Raw genomic sequence first — 25,519 nt, forward strand, 5'->3', positions numbered from 1 at the left:
CTAGTGTTCAATAAAATGGACTTTTTCAAATTAAAAGAAAAACCTTCCCTCTTCAGACTACCACCAAAGTAACTGCTTTACATAGAACATACTTGAATATTTCAGTGTGAAAATAAGTGAGTCAAAAGGAGCACGAGTATTTATTGATAATGACTGAGTCTGGATTCCACCTAGAAAATATAAGATGTGTGATATGTATGTTCCACTGAAAGGTCCCGTGGCCTTAAGAAAAACAGCTCAGTAGAAAGAAATAAACTTTGCAACAAAATTATTAGCAGGGCTCTGGCTAATTTTAATTGTTTCCTTGGATTTTTGTAGAATTTAGTCCCAGTTTTGGGCTATTCAAATTTCTGTAACTTTAAATACAAAAGGAAAGAAGCACTGCCAAGACAGCAATGTTAAAAGTATTTACCTTTTCCTTCCATTGCAAAATAATTGGTTTTACATATTTACAAAAATATTAAAATTATTTTGCTATATAATCTTTCTTATTTTCCAGATGATCTGAAAATATTTCAGAACTCCAATGACATTCATTTAATCTGCCTAACACTGTGTCCTTACTTTATTTCTTGGTAAATTCAACCAAAGACTAATTTCACAAGGTTAATTCACAGTACGCTAATCTAAGACGTACCATGAGAAAGAAGAAAAAAAGACTCTTAGCCAAGATGATGATTACATATTTAATATATCTTGCTTGTAACAGCAATTTTCAAAGTAAACACATCATAGACCTTATAACTTATTAAAGACTTCATAGTGCTTAAAAAGTTGATTCTAAAAATATATCTTATTTGTTCTAAATGAATAACATTATCTGGAAGATAAAATAATAAATTATAGTAGTACATTTACCACCACTATAGTTAAGTTTGTGTACACATATTCAATATGAAATCCTCTTAGGATTTTCACACTTTCAGCCTTAAAACATAAAACATTAAAGTTTGGCATACAAGATTTCAGTCTGATAGCAAGTTTTAAAACCAAAAATTTAAAAGTATCTACATGACATTCTAGGAGAGCATGAGCACATGCACATACATATACACTCTCATTCAATCACACATACCACACACATGCACACACACGCTCACCAAAATACTCAGAAGATTTTGCTCTTGGGTATCAGACATTGTCAATCGTTTCAAAAGGAACAACTAGGAGGAAACTTAGCTAAAAATACGTTTAAACCATACTTAAATGGCTCTAGTTATTAAAAAGGCATGCCCCAAACTCTTACCAAATCTTTAACATGCACAGAATACCATCTCAATTCATCCTTTAACAGACTTGAACGATTCACTAGTGGACACGAGTACATAAGAAATTATGCACCCATCCATTCCCCAGACTGCTTACGATAAGGTTGCAAATCCACGCATTCCACTGACAATGAGTCATAAGACTAAGCCCAGCTAAAGTGGTTTGTTTTACAGAACCTTAGATTATAGACCCCAATAGAATTAGAAACTTCATTTTGATCTGTTTGGAGTTTCTTATCTGTCCCATGTGCAAAAGCAGTGTGAGATTCGGTACTGCAAATAACAGCTAATATCACTTTCTATTTCATGACAGTGCAAAAGGTCACTTTGCTGTTCCAAAACATATATTTATTCTAATTAAATTCACTAACTTTTAATTAAGTATTTTCTTCCAAGTTTAGATTCAAAATAGTTTAATGGTGCTTATCATCTGTTCATCACATATAACTCTAATAAAATGTGTCTAAACAGAAATTACTTTCTTGGCTCTATCCGGTAATGCAGGTTTGAAACTCTTCTCTATCAAGGTTCATTTTCATTATATTCTGAAATATTTAAAACTCTTTGAAACAACATCAAAATAAAAACCAACCATACATTTGGGCACTCATGACTCAACTGCTATGATTGGAAAAACAAAAAGGTACAACAGTAAGTGACAGAGAAAACACCAGCTTCCCATTTATTTTTATTTTTGGCGTTCTTCTTATTTTATTTCACTAAATTTACAAATTGTTCAAAGCATTCTTAGGCTCTGGATGACAGTAATAGAATATTTTGGCACATTAACATTGTGATATAGTGTATGGTATGTTTAAAAAATTAATTTAAAAAATGTATCTGCTAATCAACATCTTTAATGTAACGCACATATATCTTACAGTTTTAAGTCAAATACATAAAGGTTTGTAACTGATTTACAGGTGAAGCAATCACAGATTGCAGTAGTAATGTATGTTGTGTGTGTGTGTTGTGTGTGTGTGTGTATATCTATACACACAAATCAAGCAAAAAACTGCATCCTGGCAATTTTACAGTCCAAAGTTTTGTTTATATAATTTACATGCTCCTTTTCTTGGTGTTTTTCTGTACAAAATATATATTTTTGCCTTCTTCATTCTTGATGAGATTTTTCTGCAATAACTTTACATTCATACTGCAAAAAGTAAAAGTTAAAAAGTTAAGAGATAAAATGTCTTGGAATTGCAACTTCCAAATAAACTAAAAAAGGTTCCATAAACGAATAATACATGTGTACTTTATTCCTCAAAGAATCTGAGAGTCACACATTTACCACAATTAAATAACAAATGTTACTGGACAAAAGTCAATACACAGTCTACAAGTGAAAGAGCCACAGGCAAAAGTATGACATGGATGACTTTTCTGCATTACAAGCAAATGATAGCAATTTATGATTTAAATCAACCCTAGAATATGAAAGAAAGCAAAGTAGGTTTCCTTGAACGCTCAGTAAGGCAAATCAGTAAAGGAAAGGTCATAAACTTAAAGGACAGAACTGATATAGTGAACTCAGATATTTTTTTCAAATCACCTTAAGATTTAAAGGAAAAAATTATTACATTACAAAAGCTTCTGGTCAAAACAGTGTTTTTAAAGTACAGCTATAAAAATGTATAGCCACAAAACAAACTAATGGAGTTAAAATAATTGAGTGGCCAGACTGTTAAAAAGACAGCAAAGTAAGTCACTTAATTTCTCCTAGCTGGTTAAAATGGTAAGTGACAGCAGTTATTCATGAAACTGCTGTGGCCTCTCTTACACTCTAACCCTTGCTACTATCACTGGGGTTATCAACAATGTCCTTTCGTTCGTAACTAAAATGATTAAACAACTGGATTTGCTGGAGACATTTCTAATTTATCAATATTGTAGCAATGTGGTTATTGGTAGTGCCCCTTTTCATTTTTACAACCATTTCTTTTTGATGGATTACAAACGTGCAGATTAGTTTAATAAAAATCTAATGTCTCCACATGGTCAATAAATCACATACCCTTATCCTTTACACATTTTGGCCTTTTTTTTCCAGTAACTTATCTGCATTTAATACATTTGGATGAAATATTTCCAAATGGTTTATTTCAATGAGAATGCAAAAGAAAAATCAAAGAATGTTGTCTTCACAAATTGCCTTCTCTAAAAGAAGGACTGCTATTTAGAGAAAACTCATCATATATAAGTCATATAGACAGTGATAAAATAAGCATTAGTTTACCATTGCCAGTTGTCGACCAATGTTTCCCATTGTTATGCCTCCAGCAAAATATATACATGGTAACCAGGAACGAACATAGAGAAAATCTGGAGATGTATACCTAGAATAACAAAAATATTTTAACATTTAAGAAGTAACATCTGAAAATATTGGTTTCAATGAAAATAAGTTACTTTGTAGATTCAATCCCAACTCCAAATGTTGTAATCATTTATTTACCTAGCAAAGAAGCACCAAAAAAATAATACTTACTGATAAACACCGTTATAGACTAGCAGTTGAGTGACCACGGTTGCCAGGAAAGCAATTCCTACTCCAAGGCCAAAACCACTTCTAGATCTATCAAAAGTCCACCACAGTCCAATGGAGAGTGCAGCCAGTGTGAGAGACAATTGTATGTTGTTATCAAAATCCACTTTCTGAGATCAATGTTAAAGAGTCATTTCAAAATTTGTAACCAAATATTTGATCACTTTTCTAAAATAAGAGATGTCACTGTGGAGGGGATGGTTTATTCTTGAGTACACTCATTCCTTTATCTTTCAATGTAATATGTGACTAGATAGAATTCAAACTATCTCTGGAATTTACTAAATACCAGATACTAAGAGGGAATTAACTAATAGATTCTACTGACCTATAATCTCTCCCAAAAAAGTCTGTATACATTCTCAATTATAAGGTCAGATCATTATTTAACAAATGCTTTCTTTGCTAAAAATGCAAGTGCAAACTTCAGAACACAAGTATTGCTAAAAGAACACACTTTTGCAAAAAAAGGAAACCAATATTACTTCACAAAGAAATTTCGAATTACTTGAAAATCATACAGGAGCTTGAAAACAGAAGAGTTGACAGCTATTTAACAGGATACCACATTCTCTATATGATTTACTGACAGACACATTTTATAATAATGCAGTTCAGAAACAAGAGTACCAAGGACACAGCATCCCTTTCTATTATGTCAACGGTTCGAGTTTTAATTTGTTGAGGATAAAGCCTTGAAGGGAACATTATCTTACAACCTGCCAAGCTATTTTGGTGCCTGAGACTTTCTGGTATAGGACAGTTTGCTCAAATGATATTTTATTTTCATCATCTACTTAAGCATCTATTCACAAATGTATAGCCCTTTTCTACTCCAAAATCTCTGGGCAGAACGAAGCTTTACAAATTCAATTTTCTCATTTCTTTGCTAGAGGATTACACTAAAGGAATTAATTTCAAGTGTCATTAAAAGGGCATTATCTATGTCCCAAAGGCCACATCTTGGCTTTATAGCCAGCTCCTTGGTGGGGGCGGGGGCGGTCCTACTAGCTCACAAAGTAACTGGCCATGCTATAAGTTCAAAAAAATGTATATAAAACTATTTCCTGCAACCTTCAACATCTCGTTGTTGACCACCATTCTAGTGCCCTTATCAAGCCAGCATTCTCAACACCCAGCTTGCTGACATCTCAGTGTCTAAGGGCTGTTGTATGTCACTCCCTCGAGGTCATTTCTTGCTTAATGTTCATTTATCAAGAAACCTATAGTTCATACAGGCATGCTCTCTGGAAAAGCTTTTTTCGTACTCTTTAGCTGTCTTTATACTTACATTCTAAAGAAAAGGTTTTGAACATTGCTTCTTCTGTACAATAAATATTCACATAAAGAATGGTAACTGATGTTAACAGGATCCATCTTTGCTAATTAAATTAACTTCAATAAGCAAAATAAAAAAGTCTCTGGTGAAAACAAGTAAAATACATCAATCTTAAAAGTAATACCACGTTATTTTCTAAAGTCTAAGTGACTTAATATGAAAACTCCAGGCTATTAATTTTGTAAATATTTTAGGTTTTATAAACAGGGCAGCTAAGATGCTATATTTAAGTATTTCATTCAGAGAGTAAGAAAAGAGTGAACAAAGGAAACAAAATGTAAATTGTATACAAGTTTTTAAAATTCTAGTAAAGGTTACTTAAACTTCTCAACTTAAAAACAACAACCATAGGTGAAATGTCTGGGATAAAAAGGTGTACTTCAGCAGACAGAGGAATTTGTATAACTATGGGGCAGCTAGGTAAGAGAATGAGATGTTCTTATCCTGGGTTCAAAAGTTCTGTTCTCTGGTCATAGCTCTGCTGCCGCCTGGTGTGGTAAAAAAAATAGCGAATGAGCCAGCCTCTCTAAAGCCTCCCAACCACTATATTTCTGTTCTATAAAATCCTAAGTCTTAAAAAAGGTCACCAAAATAAACATGCTGGGAAATTCCTTAATACAAAAGAAAACACAGAAGCAAACTAGTAACAGCCTCGGAGGTACTTTCCAATTACCAAAGTTGAGGACCAGTGAAATGGGGAATTGTTTTCAGAATATGGATCCCTGCCTCTTCCTGTGGTTTCTGTTCCCCAAGAATATTAAAGGGATTTCAAGACCTGGTGAAAGGCACAGGAACTGACTTGCCACATGATAGACACTCTCAGGCTAAGTCTGCTGGTCCTGTGCCCAAACAAATTTGACAGCAAACTTTTAGCATCTTGAGTCACACTTTATGCTCCTCTCAGTTCCCAAGGTTCTTGCTACCTTCATTGTGTAGACCAAATTTTCTAAACAAAGGAAGACAGGAGTAGTATTTCCCAGATCCTCTTTTACAAAGGAAAGCCAGGAAGAGAAGGTAAGAGGTAGAGGAGTGGAGGTGGGAACAATGACAGAAAAAAAAAACCTTCTGAGGGCAAAAAATATGTTCTAAGGTAGACATTTTTTTCTGGAAGGAGAAGGAAAATGGTAGCTATATTACCCTTCTCATGAGGACACTATAAAAAATACTCATTAATCACTAAACAAGATGTTAGAATACTCAAATAATAAAACTTCTAAAATATATCATTACAGGGAAAAATACAGAGTCCGCCAAAAAGATGTATACACACTTCAGCAGTTTGCCACATTAATAAATGTCTGGAAGCTAATGACCACCACTTTGAGGACCTCTTGTAATTATAAAGTACAAAGGTAACTTGTATTAATCTCATGATGTCTCAATAAATTTAGTAATAAAATATTTATACCAGTTTTTCCTTTTGGTGGACTCTATAGTTACTTCTGATCAAGGTCTAAATTACATATTTGTACTTATGCCACTTTTAAGAATGTTTGTCATGTTTTGATGTTGATTAAAAAGTGACAGTCTGCTTTTCTTTTTGTTTTTTTTGTTTTTTGATCTCACTATGCAATTCAGGCTGGCCTTGAGCTCACTTTGTAGCCCAGGCTTCTCGAAAACTTGCAACAATTCTCTTGCCTCAGCCTCCTGAATGCTGGGATTACAGGAGTGTGCTACCACGCCTGGCTGAACAATCTGCTTTTAAAAATTATAACTTCTTCAAATTAAGAAAAATAAAAAACACCTATGTCTTAGTTACTTTCTTGTTCCTGAGACAAAATATCCAACATCCAAAGTTAAAGGAGTAAATGTTTATTTTGGCTCACAGTTTATAGAGGTTTCAGTCCATTATCAACTGGCTCCAAGGCAGGGTGGTATGGCAGAGGAGAAACAGTTCATGGTGGGAGGAAGGTAGCAAAGCAAGCAAGGGACCTTGCCAGCTTCTTTCTGCCCTTTTATACCCTATCCAGGATACTGGGATTAAGGTGTTGCCAAACCAATCAGTGGACTGATTTAGTAACCACAAACTCTTAATCCTCACATCACATAGTCTCGATTCAGCCACCTCTGAATAAGCCCCACTGATGAACCCATGAGGCTTTGGGAGGACATCAAAACACAAATTGTAACAATTTATAATCCCAACACTCTGGGAAACTGAGGCAGGAGGATCACAAGCTTGAACCTAGCCTGAGCAACTTAACAATTTAACAAGACCCTGCCTCAATATAAAAAAATTAGAACAAAGTGCTGGGATGTAGCTTAATATAGAGCTCCCGACTTCAATACCCAGTACTTCAAATAATAATAATGATAATAACTAAAGTCCCCACCTGTCATTTTAGCAAGTCTGTTTATTTGTTCATTTATTTGTTTGTTTGAGAGAAGGTCTTGCTATTTAGTTCTGGTTGGTACTGAACTCACTCGGTAACCCAAGATGAACTCAGTACAATCCTCCTCCCTCACACTCCAATTGTCATAATTACAGGCATGCACCATCACACCCAGATCAAGTTAAGCTTAAGAAAAACTTACTTGAAAATATATCTATTTGGATCAGAATGATTGGAGTTTTCCTGCTTTAACAATATGACCTCCAGTCTTAGAAGACTGTATAAAAGAAATTAAGCAACCCAATTTAGGACAAAAAAAATTTTTAAATGTGCAAAACTTTTTAAATGACACAGCATAACAGGAATTTAAATGAAGAGCTATGTCCCACACTAAGTTGCCTAACTGCTACTCTAATGCTTCAAAAATATGGTTTACATTTGTTTGCTGGCTAAGTGACCACACCACAATCTGACAACAGTAAAGTTGCAAGGGGCTATTTAATCTTTGGTTTGTTAGAAGCTGCTTTATTATTGCACATTTCATTACAGTGTAAAGGATACAGCACTGGCATGATTTATACCAACAAAGACAGCTACACACCGCATTACACTGGACCACTCTCTTTTAAATTTATGTGGTTCTCCTAGATGCCTGTCAATGCAGGGGTATAGTAACCCAATCACAGCTGTGGGAAAAAAGAAAAAGAAAGTTACTCCAATGTCACACTGACAAAAATTAAACTATAAGAATCATTAAGGCCATGATAGGCATTTTTAAGATTCTTTTAAAAAAAAGCACAAGTTATTTAATATCAATCACAGACATTACTAAACTTATCTTCCAAAGAGGATAATACCACTGAACAGCCTTATAAATGATTACAACAGTAACCTAAATTCTAATAGATGAAACACTCCAAGTACATGACTCATAATTTAGCAGCCTAGACTATATGATTCACGCTACTTTTCAACTACAAATATCTATGAGACTTGAAAAGTATCAAATCAGTTAGCATTTAAACAATATTTTTGAATCCACCATAACCGTGAAATATACTTTTAAATGCCACAAATCTAAAAGGAGAAGTTACAAGCATAAATACATAGAATAACCTCATTATACACACGAAGTTTCATGGTCCTAGCTGTCCTGTTCAGTAGATTAGTCTTGCCCCATCAGCTTCTTATGTCAGTCTTCTATATCTACCACCTTTTCCTGACACTCTTTTCCACCCTGGAGCTCTTATAAGACTGCAGGTCATATTGTCAAAACAGAGAAACTCCCAACAGAAATCCATATATAACATTAATTATGCACATAGAAAAAAAATGGAGTAAACACAGTCTGTAGGAATACAAATTTTCAGATGAAGTTTAAATTCAAAGTTGAAGAAGAAATCATCTTACTCTATTTCTTAGTTTTGGAAAGAACATCATGAATGTTAACTGTGTAATTAATTATAAACACAGCTACTGTATACAAAATGTGTAGGATTGACATCCAAAATATTGTACAACAATCCTTACTTATAAAACCTCAATATTTTATTCACTAAGTAGGAGAAAATTTTAAATGCTGAGTTATTCTAAAAAGACTAAATGAACCAAAGTATTATTTAACAAATTGTAAGGAAAGTCTACTTCCACAGATTATTTTTAACAGGAAAAAGCTAGGCAACTTTGATTTGTTAATCTTACTCAAAAGAGAATGATTATGCTACCATTCTGAGACTAAAGACACAACTGTCACATCATTTGGAAAGCATGTTTAAAATGTCCAAAACCACGTATGATGTATAATGAAGTTGTTGTATCAAAATCTAAGTGTGGGAGGGTCACAAGCTCTTTCACAGCTTGGTATTAGCTAGCTACCACTCACAAACACTGCATTTAATCTTCAGAGAAAAACAGAAGCCAATTAATATCAGAAATCACAGGCAGACTGATGGAACAGCATTCCAGAGGCTGCCCGGCCACTGTTCCATAGGGAGATGAGATGCTGTCATAATGCATGTATTTTCCACTCCATGACTCTTTTAAGATTTGCTGAATATAGATGGCTCACAAAACATTAAGAAATTAAAGATCAATCTCAGCAAAGCAGAGCTCCAATAAGTACTAGAAAATTTAAGTTTCATATTAGTCCTATTTAAAAGTTGTTGTTGTAAAATCCTGTAACATTAACGGACAGTATTTCTTTCTGACACAATTAAAATGGCAACACACATCCGTAATAATTGAAATACATGTAGATGAATGTTCTTTTCTCAAGGGGCCATAAAACTAAAAACTCATCTGTCATCCCTCTTTGCCTGGCTCCTCTATATAATATATAGACAGAAATAGATATAGACCAGTACATCTGCATATCTATACTCAAACCTATCTTCCTCTCCCCTTTCCTTCCTCTCCTCCCCTCGTCTCCCTCTATCCACCAAGTTTGCCTATTGCTGAGTAAAATCAACTAACAGTAGGCACTCCAAGTCAATTTTCTTCAGCAGTTGATGCCACAGATAAAGAATTATCACATGGAGAACGCTGACATGTATGTGGAAGGACATAAATAAGTAAAATTGACTACATTTTTATGCATGTGATGTCAGACTTGCAAGTGAGAGACAACTGAGGAGAGGAAGCAAAAACACAAAAAGGAATTTAAACTGCCACCTGCCAACCTTGGGATTTGCCAGTAAAAATCAAATCCATTGAGTATGCATGGTTCTTGGTTGCTCACTGAGAGGAAGTATTCGAGGAAGCTTGTCACTTTCCATTAAATATCTTCTTTCTTTCCTTCAAATAAAGGCATGGCAGAATCTGATAGCAATATATACAGTGCTGTAAGCCTTCATTGTTTGGGAGCTCAGAATACATCTGAGTTTCTTTTCCTTTCTTATACTTTTTTTTTTAATGAAGAAAAAAAAACCAAGAGAGACTATTAAAATCATGCCTGTGTCAAACTATATGCAAACATAGTCCTGCTTCATCAGATGGTGCTCTGATGCAAAAATCACATTTTTTGTGATATCTTTAAGGGATTTCCCAGAAACTAGCTACAGTTTGCCAAGACTAAAGATCATCTGTACTAAGTCATCTATTTATGATGGTGCTGCGCTGAAACAGTGAGGAAATAAAAAGAACAATTAAATGACAAGGAGAGAGCGGCTGAGAAGACAAAACCACTCCCTGAGGTACACTTTCATGGAAAACTAGAACAGAGTAAGATAATGCTTTCATTCAAGAAATACTTAAATCCTAAAATTTATCTGGTTCTTGGTACTTGCTGGAGGCTTAAAAGAAAAAAAAGAGTAAGATATGAATCCAGTAGCAAAGTAGCGTTAAATGTACTGCTGTTAGAAGGACAGACCCCAGCCCACTCCTGCCTGTCAAGGAGAGGTGGGTACCTACTTGCTTAGAAGGAAAGCCTCACAGAAAAGATGACCCCGGATAGGCTGTGTTCAGCAGGTGACTGGCATGGAAATGGCTTCCTCATCATCAGGAAACAAGAGACAACTGAAAAGAGCCAGTATCACAAGGAAACTGTAAGCTCTAGGAATGAAAGGTGCTTCAGGGTACAGAACAATTCACAGGAAGATAAAAGCAGAAAAAGCCATAGCATAGAAAGTTTACTCTGCCGACACTAGGGAAGCAGGAGAATGATGCTATCATGGTTGTCCGAGAGAGAAGCAACTGTTCCTATGGCAGTGAGAGTACAACACAGGGAATGAGCCAGAGGTAAAACGAGAGGCACAAAGATAAAGACTGATAACCACAAGCAGTGGTGAGGCCTGGACCAAGAAAGAGCAAAGATGTAAAACCTGGAAGATAGTTGTGAAAGTGAAAGAAGAGGAGTCTTACAGGACTCTCCAGGAACTGGGTGAGGGCTGCACAATGAAACGGAAAAGATTTCTCCATTTTTATTTTCTCTTTCAAGTTACTTATTGCTTTCACAGGTCTGGACACTAGCTACTTGTGATTTTTGAGGCAACTTCCCTATTTATTTTACCCACACCATGACAGCTGTCTTTTCTTATTTTTTCCTTAAAAAGATTCCTTTGTGGCCCTCAGTAATGCTCAGGAGGTTTCTAATTCTAGTTCTAGAACACTGCACATAAAGAAGGTCATCAACTTCTAAACACCAGCACTGTTAAACTAAAAGGGAACTGTGAAAAGGAAAATGAGAAGAAATTTACGAGACATTTCTACTAATCCCTGAGAGACTTCTAGCTTTTTCTAGGGCTGTGTGATAGGGAAGATTGCAAATAATAATTAGAGGCTCTTCTGTTCACAGGTTGAAAGTAGTGATTCTGCTCCAAAACATAGCGGCTCCAAATGCCTAAGAACATTAGTTGGACAGGAAAATCAAAAGATGACCACCAATTTTTCTGACTTACAACTGTAAGAACCTAGAGAGGTTTTGAAAACACATATCGTAACATATACACACAGAAACATACTCACATACACTATATTTCTTATATCATTTACTTCTTTTCCTTTGATATTTTCTCTAAAATAAGGGGGAAAAGGGGGACATATATTATGCAGGAATCCATATGCCGTCTTTGGCAACTGTCACAAATCTGTTCTCATCACTCTCATTCACTAAGCACTATCCAACAAACCTGGCAGCAGTTAACTAGAATCTAGATTTCCTAATGCCTCTGTACTTTTTTTTGCCCAGGTATGTTATGGAATGCATGTTTTCAGAGGGAGTATTTAAGCAAGGAATGTAAATGCAAATTCCCTAAATGAAAAGGTTTGAGATTAAATTTACAAGTGTGACAAACTGAATAGCTAGGAAAAGAAGGAAAAGTAGGGACCAAATGGCTGAATAGTAGTATCAACATTTGTAATTTTGCTTCCTAAATGCGAGTTTGTGAAAAATGGGCCCCATTACAGAGACAGAGCAACAGGCAGCAAATGCAGCCTACCTCTCATAATGGAGTCAGAATGAAACCTCTGCCAAGTTCCCCTGCCCTGGCCCAGAATGTGTACCAGACACCAATGTACTCCATCCAGGTCTGGCACCTCATCTGGAGGCCAGCAAGGAAGGATTCTGAGTAGGGAGAAGTGTAAGTAGCTCCTTCGGGACCCCTTCCAGGTCTGTGACACTCAAGCCCAGCCCCACCACTCAGCTCTAAGATCCTGGCCTCATCAATTTCCTCTCTTCATCTCAAAGTCCTCATTCCCTCAAGAGGCACACTCTCCTAAGACTGCCCTCCACAGCTTTGAGATTCAGGACATAGCTGGCCTGCTCACGGACATGCAATAAGTAACCTTTCCCTCCTCCAATCTTCATTTCTGCCTGCCCTGAAAAAAGATATGTTCTTCTAAGTACCAAAAAAGTTCTATTGGCAGCCACACAGAGCTATATATCAGGAGAAAATAAAAAACTAGAAAATTTTTTGAAAAAATTTGATTTTTCTCTTCTGAATCTGAATGAAAGAAAATACATGAAAAGCAGCAAATATAATACAGGGTGATAAAATATAATTTGTGCATTCTTCCCTTTGAACCATTTTGTCTATTCTCTCAGAGACTGATAATATTCTCCAAGAATGTTAACTCTGGAAAAACTAGGCATCACTGTCTTTATGACTTCTCTTTTAATATAAGTACTGCCATGGTTAGACATCAGTATATAACCCACATGAAACCTCAGCATAAGAATGTCCTTCTGTTCATGCAAAAGAATTACATACTTGTCCCATAGGTTGAATGAGGTCATTTAAATGTCTTACAATTTGACCTCACCCTTTGCATTGAACCTTCTACGTCAGGCTCTAGGATGTAACCCAAGAAATAACTACATTATGTTTCAACATACGCATGTATATTAAATATGGATATTCAAAAAAGCAATTTTCTGTCTCAGTCATAATTATCTACCATATGATTATGGCTGCCTTGTAGTACTTTACAAAATAGCAGTGTAGTTTATTGGTCTCAGTCATTAGAAAAAGCTAATCTATTACAGAAGCTCAGCATTAATAAAGCATCCTAAAATGCCCCACTGTATCCATTACACATCATCCACCGCCAAAAAAATCATATAAAGTAACTAACAGGATTCTCAAAAGAGATTATCTTACCAATCTCTCTAAATATTTACTGTTAAGGTACACTTAAAAATAAGATACCCAGAAAAAACATATATTAGAATAAAAAAGAGGCTTTAAAATTGAATAAAATCATTCCACTTTTTCAAATTTTTATGTATTTCATAAACAAAACACAGCACAGACACAAACCCTTAAGACCTAACAGTGGTGACCTTCACTAAAGACTTACATGAGATGAACTGAAGAAACAAAAAAATCAAGTAGTTAAGAGCTTTATTCCAAAGAAACTCAGTTTCACTTTTAGGGTTAAATTTTAAAGGTCACAAAGAAACCAAACACAGAGTGACAAAAAAGGAGGAATCAATGATTGCATTGATATTCCATCTCAGAACAGGCGAAAATCTTTGGCAACACAAATTATATCAGCAGAAGCCTGAGGCTGACGGTGGGTAATGGACTTTTATAGGACATAAGAAAACTTGAGGGATGACAGAAACGTTCTATGGCTGGACTGTTGGCTGTGGTTACATGATTACACACATTTGCCCAATGCTTCAAATTGTTCACTTAAAATACGTCCATACAGTAGACTTACATTGTACTTAAATGATGTCTCAATAAAGTTGATTTTTTAAAAGTTTATTGGTGAGACAACATCCACAATCCTTTACAAGCAATGCCAAAACACCCTATACGTACCTGAAGCTGTGCCACAGCATGGTGGCACCCACCATGCAGAAGAAAAGATGCTTGCAATTACATCTGGTGGAAATAGCGTCACATTTCTCTGAATCTGGAGCAAATTTAACACTAAAGCAAGAAATACTCCAATAAAAAATAAGACTACTCCTCGAATCACCAAGTTCACACTCTGGCTAGTGACAGATGAGATATATGGGCCACACTTTTTGGGCCCAGGTGACTCCGTCTCTCCTTCTGCCATGGTTTCATAAGTTCAGTAAGCTGAAAGAAAACTGGAAAGGCTTCCCGGCTGAAAAGCTCAACTATCTGTGAATGAAGGCAGGCCGATGTTTCAACAGTACTACATCTTGTCTCAAGGGACCTACCAGAAATCCTATAAAAGATTAGAAAAAAACAGGTCAATGTATGTCTAATATATGATCATATAATTTTTTATTATACTACTAGTTAATTTAAAAAGGCAAATAGTGAAATGACAAATGTGTATACTAATTTATTTAAATTAGGTACTGTTGAATAAGAAAAGATTCAAAAATGTTTTATACATATGATGCAATAAAAAATGAAATGTTTACTAGGATAGAATAAGTGACCTAATAGATCCAAAGATTAAAATAATATTAAAAACAGCTTATCCCACCTCTTAGAAAAGTGGAGCAGGTATTTTGAGACACTTCTGATAGAATCTGGAAGATCAAACCCTGGTCTTTGTATCTTCCACCTAAATCTCCAAGCCTATCAGTTACAGTATTTCATATTTTACAGAAAATCAACATACTGGCTAAAGATAATGTATTTTTCATAATAAAATGTGACTTGCTCATGAGGACAATTCTACAAAAGAACAAAATGGCCTATTTTAATGTTTAATGCTTATATATTTGAATTGCTGCACAAAAGCATTCTATAAAAACCAGATCACCATGGACTCACGTACACATACAGCTGCCACAGAAGCCAGATCTGACCACGCTCCCCAGGGCCACAGCTAGGTCCAACTCCTACTTTAACCCTAACTGCAATCATGACAGTAACTATGAGAAAGCCAGAGAGAGAAGAAGAAAGGAAGGAAGGTAAGAAAAAAACAACCTCATGACTAGATTCTGAGAAGTTCTTACCCACATGGCCCCCGACTCCTAATACCCAGAACTCTGCTACTACAATCTACATATTTGTTTACTCCTCTGACAGAAGTGCTTCTGTGATTTGGATATTGTTTTTCCTCCAAGATTCCTGAATTAAGAGGTTGGACCTCAATGTGCTGATGTTGGGAAGTGGGACCTTGAAGAGGCAGGCCTGGTGGAAGGTCCTTGGGTCAAATGGGATACTACCCTTGGAAGGGACTGTGGGATACACCACCTCTAGCTTCCTGCTTGGCGATGTGATTTTGCCTTCTATCTGTGCTTCTGCCATCTGTTATAAGCAGAGGTGATGCCCTTATATCATGCCCTTATACTTCTAGAACTATGAGCTAAATAAACCTGTTTTTCTCTAAAAGGCTGGCCTGCCTCAAGTAGTTTGTTACAGTAATGGAAAATTAACTATTACAGTGATTTTTCTTTTTCCTGTACTTAAGACAAATAATGTGAGACTTTCTATGTGCCATTCTAAGCAATTGATGTGTGGTAACTCATCTAACCCTCTCAATAACCCTAAGAGGTTAAGTGTAATTTTTCTGTCCATTTTATAGGTAGGCAAAATAGCAAAGAAAGGTTAAAGAAACTTGACCAAGTTTACACGTATAGTAAGAGAGGGGCCAGGGATTCAAATTCATGATTCCAAACCCTTGTTCTTAGCATGTTCTGCTTCCTGAACTATTACATATTTTCTATTTGTTTTCAATAAATACTAGTAGTTTTTAAATAGGAAAATACTACATAAGCTATTTTTGTAATTCATCTTACCAAGACGGGCATCTTTACAAGTCAGGATATAAACAGTATTTATTTAAAATCATAGCTAGCACTTATAATAACTACCTTATAATTATATGTACAGTTGCTTTATGGATTATAAACTTTTTATGTAAGTCTTATGCACTATTATATCTTCCATTGTGTTTACATACCCAGAAAGCTGCCTGCTTAGCCCTGAGTGGAAGCTCCACACATTTCTATTTGTTTAATTAAATGAGGGTAACTATCCTTGAATCAAACAACAATGGGTTAAGCAAGTCTTTTAGAAGGCAACTCTAGAACCTAATCATCATTTAAAATACATTACCTTTAAGTTTCTGATTTTCAAACTACACTACAAATAAATTTTAGAAAAAAATTCAATGTGCAAATTCCAGGGAATAAAGGTAACATTATATACAACCATTACAAAAATATTTGTAGGTACTAGTAACTTGTACAACCTATTACTTCCATGTGATATACAATCAGCTTTTTAACTGAGCCTCTGCCATATTCAAAGTTCTGTGCCCAGCACTGTCCCTAAGCTAGTCCTCACCAACCCACTTAGTCTACAGTGTAACTGAGCCCTACAACTTAAAAAAACAGAGAAAATAGTACATATTACAGTGGATTCACAGGAAAGTTCTAAATGCCAACTGAAAATGTCCAGAAAACATCTCCACCTGACCTGGTATTCAAACCATTCCTTGCCATGCTGCAGTACCCAGGTATATTAACATGTCATGTGTTCCAGACATTCTTAGCTTAGCATCATCATCATCATCACCATCATCACTATCATTATTGACAGAGCACTCATTAATTGAGAGCCTACTCTTTGTGTTAGACATACAGTAACTGTCTTCAAAATAATCCTAAAGATAGGAATTATCATTTTACCAATGAAGATGCTAAGTCAAAGAGATTTAGCAACAGGATTATTAATGGTCACAGGACATGCAGGATTAGAACTGGAATCTAACTGATCCCTAAATCCATTCTCTTTTCACTATATCCTGCGTCCCATTCCACTTCAACTACTTAGACCTGTACTTCAGTACTATTTAAAATTATTTGGTTACTGAAGATACAAGTAAATACTACAAAACCAGTTCAACTGCAGTATAAGTACAAGACTGAATACCAGCACAAAGATAATAAATGTATGAACATCTTGAGGTTTTTTTTTTGGTTTTTTTTTTGGTACCTGGAATAGAACTTAGGACCTTGTGTTTGCCAAGTAGGCACCTGTGCCCAGCCCTTTGAAATTTTTTTTAAAAAGCACTAGATCAAAGTGAAAAGATGTTCTAAAATAAAAAGCAAAACACAAACAAAAAAAGAATGACTAACTTACACACTGTATGAAACCAACATCTGGCTTCCCAATTGGTTTCCCAAACTGCCAGAGGCAGAGCAAATCCCCCACAGCCTCAAGAGGATGAGAATATGCCCTGAGTAACCCAAACCTAGTAAATCATTTGTTTTCATCTAATTTTTTCCAAAAGGGAATTAACGGCCAAGTGTCATTTTATGTTTAATAGTATTGGTAAAAGAACAAAACAACTTCAGTTTTAAAAGTTATTTCAGCTGTGCTAACTCCCAACTCACAATCATTTGCCAGGACTTGTCAAAGTGTATTGGCATTCAGGGTAGGGCAGTTGTTATCTGAAACTGCCTAAGCCATGCATATCATTTAACATCCCTGGTTTCTCCCCCATTAAAATTCCAAACTCTCTCATTTATGATATCCACAATTATGCCCACATTACTTACAAAATGTCCCAACTAAGAGCCAAAGATTGCTAGAAATCTCTTTTTCCATTCTATTTCAAGACTAGTAACGACTCTGTAAAGTGTTTGTTTATGTTTTCTGCCACAGATATTTATTCAACCTTTCCTGGCAGTGATTCCTTACAGTTTCATACATACTTCATCCCCAAAGTTTTCTTTTAAAATAACCCAACATTTGTTTGATATTTATTTAAATGAGACCCAAAAAAGCTAACTTTATTCTACATCATAATACGATAGTATATAATTATTGGGCATAGAAATAAATGCTACAATGCTTTAGAATCATGGTATTCCAAAATTTAAGAAATGGAAAGGAAGCAAGGAGATCATTTATTCCAAGGAGTATTTGAGCTTCATTCAAAACAAAAACACAACATGTACGTGTGCATTTTTTTGAGAAAAGAATTTGACAACTCATATTAAGTACTCATAAAACTCCATTATCCAAACAAACTCAGGAATCAGTGACTTAACAGTTCTCTCACTTCACCAGCAAGGCAAATACCATTCAGAGTGATCAAATAATCGAAAGTAAGACTGTACTACTGCACCTTTCTATCACAAACATGTAAAGTGAATGCCTGGGAATGCACCAAACATGTGCAACAATAAAGTTCCTAATGTTTATATCAGTCACTCATGACGGAGGTGGATTTTTTTAAAGGGAAAACTAGGGAATAAGTATCGCTTAATTTGTTTTAAAGTCTGTTTTTCTGATTATTTACTGATATTTTAAAAAACAAGGTGTATTAAATATTATTCTTGCATGAGTAAGAAATTTAATTCTCCATTATTTAAAAACAAAATCTGTATTTGAAAACTTCAGGTTATTTGAAAAATATTTTGCTGATCACAGAAAAAGTCTCTGGTGTCTACACTACTGACAGGACAGAAAATATCCCATGGATCCTCAAAGAAAACGTTGGCAAGAAATAGGTGTTTTAAATTCTCATTTTATAAAAATCAAATATGATAGCTTTGTAATCTCACAAACTATTACCAGGTAGACCAGAACTAGGCCCAAGCATTATAACTCCGTGTTCACTTTCTTCCACTTTACCACACTGCCTCAGTCTACAAACACAAAAGGAAAACAAATCAAGTGCTGCCACACAGGAAAGAATTTTTAATGTCAAGTTGATAAACTACTATTAATTCCAAAGCAATATGTTCAACCATTTAAAAAGAAAAATCTTCCACAGGATGTGAAAAATTTTACCTTGAACCCTAATCTGCAATTTCTATAAAATATATGACCAAACAAAAATAGGGTGGATACTTTTGATAGCTCACCTAGTTTGCACAGATCAAAGACAGATCACCAATACAAGAAGAACACTATTCCAGATGACTGATAGCCTATTAATAGATGGACATAATTACTTTTAGAAAAATTAAAAGGTGATATTAAGTGATTCCGGGTCTTGTTAATGAAAATCAAAGCTTATGTTAACCACTAAAGCAACCTACAGGCATGTGTGTTTCAACACAAACATAAACACAAAACGTCCTAGAAATCTTAAGGACCACATGCATTTTAACAAATGCAACATCCTCACCTCACCCAGAACCAGTAAAGACCATCATTCTTTTTGCACGGATTAGCAGTCATAGAAATAGGTTTGCTCCAATTACTCCATCTCTTCAGGTGCTTGGTTAGACACACAACTAAATAATAAAGTTAAATTACTACCTCACATCTTTTTCATCTCATGTTCTCTTAATTAGAATGGCATTCTCAGAATAATCATTAACATTAGAAAAATACATAAAACAAACACTTTAACTCAAATCAAAGCACACATATATGTATCACAGGATAGGGACATTAAAATTTCTAGTAAGAAAAAACTTCTGACTTGAAAACACTAGAGTTCTCAATATTAAAAAAGAATTAAGCAAACAATATAAGCAAGAAGAGTACACTGGCTATTTTTTTCTCTGTGGGACCCCAATTAGTGGGGGCATCCCCTTCTTTCATTTTTATTTAGTAGTTCGCTATCACAGCCAAATCCAAAAGTTGGAAAAACACAACCTAGCCACTGCTTGGCTGCCTATTCTTTTTTTGATTCTTTTTTTTTTTTTTCCCTGCACCCAGGACTGGAGCATGCAATCCTCAACTCCATTGCACTCCTGACGCTAGCCAATTTCAGTGGCCCAACTGCCAAAGCCTACCAATTCCTTCTCAAAGCATTTCCTTATCACCGCTACAAAGCAGCAAAGTCTTCATGGTACATTTTCCTACACCGTCTATCTAATACCATCCTTTAATAACTTTTCCCAAAATTAACTGCACTGAGGTCATTATCACTTAAGGTTTAGTTAGCACCGGTCCCTGTCCCACCTCCATCATCTTTATTGTTTTGCTTTTTCAGATTTCAACCCCATTGAGAGACTAAAACCCTAGTAATTTATCATCAGCTGACTTCTAGAGCCTGACAAGAACTCTCTTTGGTTTACCCACACACCTATTCCAAAAGTATACTATTCCAACTCAAAATGCCGAAGTCCTACTCCTCAGCTCAATGTCACATCATTTGGGTAGATTCTGAATTTACTCTGATACCTAGCTTATTTCGATCCACCCACTTCCAAGCCTGTCTTTCTTCCTGACTGCAAGTCACTAAGTCCTGACAGCCCACTATTTGACAGCTCGCCAACCTCAACCCCTTCAGACCTCCAGGGTCGCCCTTCCCACGGTCTTCCAGTCTTCTTCCCATTCCGACATTCCTCCATTGCCCACTGCGCTTCGGGCCTCCCCTACACCTGTCCGCGAACTCGCTGTCCATTCTAGACCTCGCCGACCCCTTTCCAGATACCCAGAGCCCCTCGCCCCGCAGGCCCCATCTGAAGTCCTGGGTTTCCACCCAGTAGACTAGTATTCCCAGGCAAAAATCTAGTCCCTCTTCCCGAGGGCCACCCGTTTCGGGAGGCTGCTTTCCTCAGCACACGTCACCTAAACTCTACCGGGAGACCCCAACTCACCCCCGCCTCCGCCATCTTCTGGGACCGGCCCCCGTCCCTTCTCCGCCTCTTCCTCCTCCCCTCCCACAACTCCGCCCGAGTTCCACTGCGCCTGTGCGGCCTACGCGCGGTGCGTCAGCGATCGGGGCAGAGGAGCTTCCGGTTTCCGCTGGCACTAGCTGGCCGACTGGGGAGCCGGGGCAAAACGGCTTCCGGTCTTCTGGAAATTGGCTGCTAGCGGGAGGCGTGAATCGTAGGGGATGGAAGCCTGCGTGACATGCTGTTTGCTGACCAGGCAGTGGTGGATTGTGACGGGTGCCCAGACCCTGTGGGCGGAGTAAGAGAATCGTGCATTGATACACGCACAGTCAGGGGTGAGGCGCAGAACTCTGCGTGTCCCTAATCTTGGAGCCAAAGGTTTTGCCAGCCTTGGAGAGCGGGCGGTCAGGTCCTTCCCGCTAACGACACCGGCTCTTGATATCTTCTATGCTTTTGCCCAGCTTTACTCTTTGCATTTTTTTCTTCCCTACCAAGTGGTAACATAGTGACTATTTTTCCTGTCATATGTGACTGTTTTTCCTGTCATTACCATTCCACAGCACTTTTCATTCTTAACCGTTCCTCAGGACTAGCAGGTAACGCAGTTTGGGAGAGGTTGATTTCACAGGAAGGGCTTTAGAGGTTAACTCCCAAGCAGAAAGAACACAAACCTTATAAACCTCTTACTGGTCAGAAGGACTATTTCTGTTGAATCTAAAATCATATTTGGGGAACATGAAGAAACCTAAATCTTTGGAGACTGTGCAGGTGATCTTTTGTTTTGAATGGAAGTGATTCTCTCACTGCGGAACCAAACCATGGAGAAAGCCAGAAGGCAATCATTGACAATTTTTTTTAAAGGCAAAATCTAAATCTCTTTTAATTGTATTACGTTACTGGGCTATTCCATGTATCACCTTCTTGGGTGGCTTAGCCCAAAATATATTAGGGATGTGGGCATATTACAACGGCCTCGAGGAGAGTTTTAAATGAAATATGGGCCTAGAATAATTGCATAATAGGGTTTTTTTCACTCTGAACTGATAAATGACATGATTTTTGGTTTTATTTTTGTGGTGCTGAGGATCGAACCCAGGTCTCCATGCCTACTAGGTCAGAACTCTTTAACGATGAATTACACCCCAGCCCAAAGAGATGGATATTTATGTTTCTGATGTTTTTTGGAAGGTGCGATACTGGGAATCGAACTGAGGGCCTCGCGCTTGCTAGGCAGGCGCTATGCGGCTGAGCTGCATACCCAGCCCTGATCTTTTTATTACAGTATTTATTTCTGAAAGGTGAAAGAGAAACTAAATTTGCAACAAAAGTGTCCAGGTGAGTATCTATATAACCCTTGCTTTCTGTTCCTGTAGGTTTTTACCTCCCAATCAAGAAACATATGGGCTAATTATACTAAATGGATTCAGAATTTATTTTAGAGGAGATCGGGCACGTTTAGGGTGGTATGGCCGTAGACTCAGAATTTATTTTAAAAAGTGCCCAGAAAAGAGACAGTAACTTCAAACTGGCTCTTTTTAAAACGTGAGTCCTATATACCCTGCTCATGCCCACCTCAAGCCAACGTTTTCAAACACTTAGACACTGCCCACAATCCTAATTGAAGATTTTAGCCTAGAGAAGAATTTATGTTAGTTTACATACGCGTTAATTGCAAGGAAGGACAGGGATCTAAAAATCAGGAATCACGTAGCATTAGTTCCTATATGAATCTTACATCCAGTGCAGTGATGCTTTGAAGTAGAAGGCTGAATATAAACTCGTTAGGGGAACTACAAGGACCACTGTCGTCTTTGATTAGGTTTTTATGGAAGATGTAGCCTTTCAGTGAGTATTGAAGATGGATATGCAGCTATGGTGAGGCTAGGCATTGTTTCAAGCTCAAGAATTGGAAAACCATGAAATTGATTATGGAACCTGGCCTGTGAATAGATGTATGGTAATACATATGAGATCTGAATAGCAGGCTCATGAATTTGAACTAAATTTTTGGTTTCGTGGAAGCACTAAAAGCCTAAATTAATTGATGCCAGATTATAAATTGATTAGGAACTTTAAGAAATCCTAGCAACTTTGAATTTCTTTGAACTTGATGCAATGTCAGTGGAATGCTGTTGAAGTTTTCTTGAAACCTGAATTGTATTTTGGCTGTATGACAGCATGTGTGTAATTATGTCCAATACATTTGTTTGTATAGGTTTTCGTCTTCTTATCTGTAAAATGAGGTATTAGATGAATTCACTGGTAGAAATATCAATGATTTGACAATTCTGTAGCTTCAGGGGTTCCCATAAAAGTTTTATTTGCCATGTTGGAGTGAGATAATGTTAGACTAAAGTTAATTATTGCCTAAGGATAAATGACTGACTAAACCTTACAATAAGCATCTAAGAACCTTGGACTTGGAAACTTTACCCAAATTAAAACCATCCAAAAAACTTTTTCTTAATTATATGGCAATTTTTCTACTCAACAGCTGGGATCCAAAATATTAGAAAGTGTCCTAGTCTGGAGGGTTTTGTTTTTGTCATGGTATTTTAATGTGGGATGCTGCTATGATTTAGATGTGATATTTAGATTGAGGTCATAGTACCATTAAGAAGTGAACTCAGATGGAGAGTAATTGGGTCATGGAGACACTACTGTCATGAATGGATTAATGATGGGCAGAATGATTAGGATCTGGTGGGAGTAGATTAGTTCCCAAGAGAGCAACTGGTACTAAAAAGAGTGAGGCTGACTCCTTCCTATCCCTAGTCTCCAGTTTCCTGTCTCATGATCTCTCACTCCCTTGGATTCTCCTTTCCTATACAGATACCCAGCCTAACATTTGTAACACTGGATTGCATTTGTTGATGTCTCTTGCCTCTCAGCCTCTCAAAGGCAATGATCATACTGTATTCTTCATGGATTTACTCACCTTTCCCTCTTGCATATGCTGTTATTATAATGCCATCCACTATATTGTAGGCAGAATGCCCTTACCAAAGACAAACAGATGGGACTGCCTGCACTTAGTCTTTCAGCCTCCCCACCTGAGCTAAATAAGCCTTTTTTCTATAAAACATCCAGGCTATTATAGCAATACAAAGTGGACTATGACAGGTACACACAGTTGAAGAATAAAAAAAGTCAAGGAATATTGCCCTTTTTTCTTTTTTTAAACTTTCTTAGCCTTTTTTTACCTTTTTAAAATTGCAGAATAAATCATTTATCAATCCATTCATCCCTTAATGGGTATCACCTGAAACCTAGCAGATACCAGGCTATTAGAAGAAAAACAAAACAAACAAGGCCTTTCCTTATGAAGTTTACAGTCCAGTGGGGGAGACACACAGTAAATGGCTAAATTACTATGTAATTACAAATTGAGACAAGTGCTCTGAAGATGGAACATCTCCATAATGCAGTAGTGAATAAAGACGCATACCTGGAGAATATCTGTGACTTCAAGTGTAACTTGAAGATTGAGGGACATCTGCTAAGAGCAGGATGAGAGCAAATGTGAAAGCAAAAAAGCTGGAAACTCTTGGTGCATTCCGGGAAATGAAGGCAGAGTCACTAGGAAGTAGCAATTGGCAAGGAAAATTGGATTTATTTAATAACATCACAATTGACCACTTGTGTGCCAGGCAGTGTGCTAAATTACTCTGACTTTATGTGCCCCAAACCCTTTTGAAATACATATCAAATAGTAAATGAGACATTAAGGCTTAGAGAGGTGATTGTCAACCTTGGCTACATATTATGATCACCTGTAGATTTATTAACGCTAGTGCCTGAGCCCTACCTTATATATTCTGATTTAATTGGGTAGAAGAGGGCCCTTTTATTGTAATCCTGAAGTAGTTCTACTGTGGTCAGAGTTGAAAATCACTGGCTTAACTTTAGTTTGTGCAAGGTCTCTTAGCAGTTAAGTGGTAGAGGAAGCATGAATTCAATGTAGAGATGTTTGATTCCAAAGCCTGTGCTGTTTGCCACACAGTAGCATATAGTAAGCGGTTACTTCTGGAAGCTGTTAAACACTGAGACAAAAGGATAAATGAGAGAGAGCTCTTACCTTCCATAAATTCATAACCAGTAAGGCAGAAATCTCAGCAAACAGATCCAGGCCAGCCGCATAGACAGACGCAGATCAAATGAGAGCCATTGTTGAAGACAGATATGTTCTGTTTTAAGCTAGAGTGGTATGAAGAGTAACTAATGGCAATTAATGAAATCTGGGTAGGCAGCTATTGCAGTTGTCACCTGAGAGATGGTGCAAGCCCTCAAGCCTTGAACTAAAGCAGTGGCACAGGTCACAAAGAAAATTGGCAAGATTTGCTGACCACTGATGTTGGGTGATGAAAAGAAAAAAGGGAGAATGCCTTCAGAGTTTTGAGTGTAAGAGAGTGAATGAAAGTAACACCATTGACCTAGAACAAGAGTGCAAGAATTGAATTTTGGGTTAAATGAGTCTAAAATACTTCAAACATTGCGGTAGAAATGGCTAGTTTAGCAATGCAAATGTGCATCTGGAACTAAAGTGAGCAAATAGATCTAGATAAAGAT

At 36.7% G+C, this 25,519-nt stretch overlaps 1 protein-coding gene and 1 long non-coding RNA gene across 4 annotated transcripts in view; one reads left to right on the plus strand and one right to left on the minus strand.

The window, feature by feature from the left end:
* Positions 1 to 672: 672 nt before the first annotated feature.
* Insig2 (insulin induced gene 2) lies at positions 673 to 25,160 on the minus strand. 3 transcript variants are annotated; one of them, XM_005397687.2, is made up of 6 exons: positions 25,029 to 25,160; positions 14,253 to 14,628; positions 8,050 to 8,174; positions 3,760 to 3,926; positions 3,508 to 3,607; positions 673 to 2,424 (listed from the first exon to the last, which is right to left on the minus strand). In XM_005397687.2, exons 2-6 carry the CDS (start codon positions 14,494 to 14,496, stop codon positions 2,383 to 2,385), a joined length of 678 nt encoding a protein of 225 aa, XP_005397744.1. In that variant the 5' UTR covers positions 14,497 to 14,628; positions 25,029 to 25,160; the 3' UTR covers positions 673 to 2,382. The 3 variants fall into 3 exon arrangements, with proteins under 3 accessions (XP_005397744.1, XP_013376544.1, XP_005397743.1); XM_013521090.1 differs by lacking the exon at positions 25,029 to 25,160 and adding an exon at positions 20,933 to 21,211 and having other exon boundaries at positions 14,621 to 14,628; XM_005397686.1 differs by lacking the exon at positions 25,029 to 25,160 and adding an exon at positions 20,933 to 21,019.
* The window catches only part of LOC106149987, a 54,916-nt gene continuing 50,646 nt past the window's right edge, over positions 21,250 to 25,519 (plus strand). Inside the window, exon 1 of the long non-coding RNA XR_001236494.1 lies at positions 21,250 to 22,285. This is a non-coding gene — a long non-coding RNA (uncharacterized LOC106149987). The remainder of the gene's footprint in view (positions 22,286 to 25,519) is intronic.

The sequence above is a fragment of the Chinchilla lanigera genome, unplaced genomic scaffold, assembly GCF_000276665.1.
Source record: "Chinchilla lanigera isolate Chin_1 unplaced genomic scaffold, ChiLan1.0 scaffold00058, whole genome shotgun sequence".
In the NCBI taxonomy this organism is placed as follows: Eukaryota; Metazoa; Chordata; class Mammalia; order Rodentia; family Chinchillidae; genus Chinchilla; species Chinchilla lanigera.

What these genes read in the sequence shown, in the direction of transcription:
- Insig2 (XM_005397687.2), bottom strand. Translation starts at nt 14,496, where the DNA reads ATGGCAGAAGGAGAGACGGAGTCACCTGGGCCCAAAAAGTGTGGCCCA. An exon ending in GTATAAATCATGCCAGTGCT is followed by an intron (nt 3,927 to 8,049) that starts GTATCCTTTACA and finishes CATTGATCTCAG; the next exon opens with AAAGTGGATTTTGATAACAA. An exon ending in GTCTATAACGGTGTTTATCA is followed by an intron (nt 3,608 to 3,759) that starts GTAAGTATTATT and finishes TTGTTATTCTAG; the next exon opens with GTATACATCTCCAGATTTTC.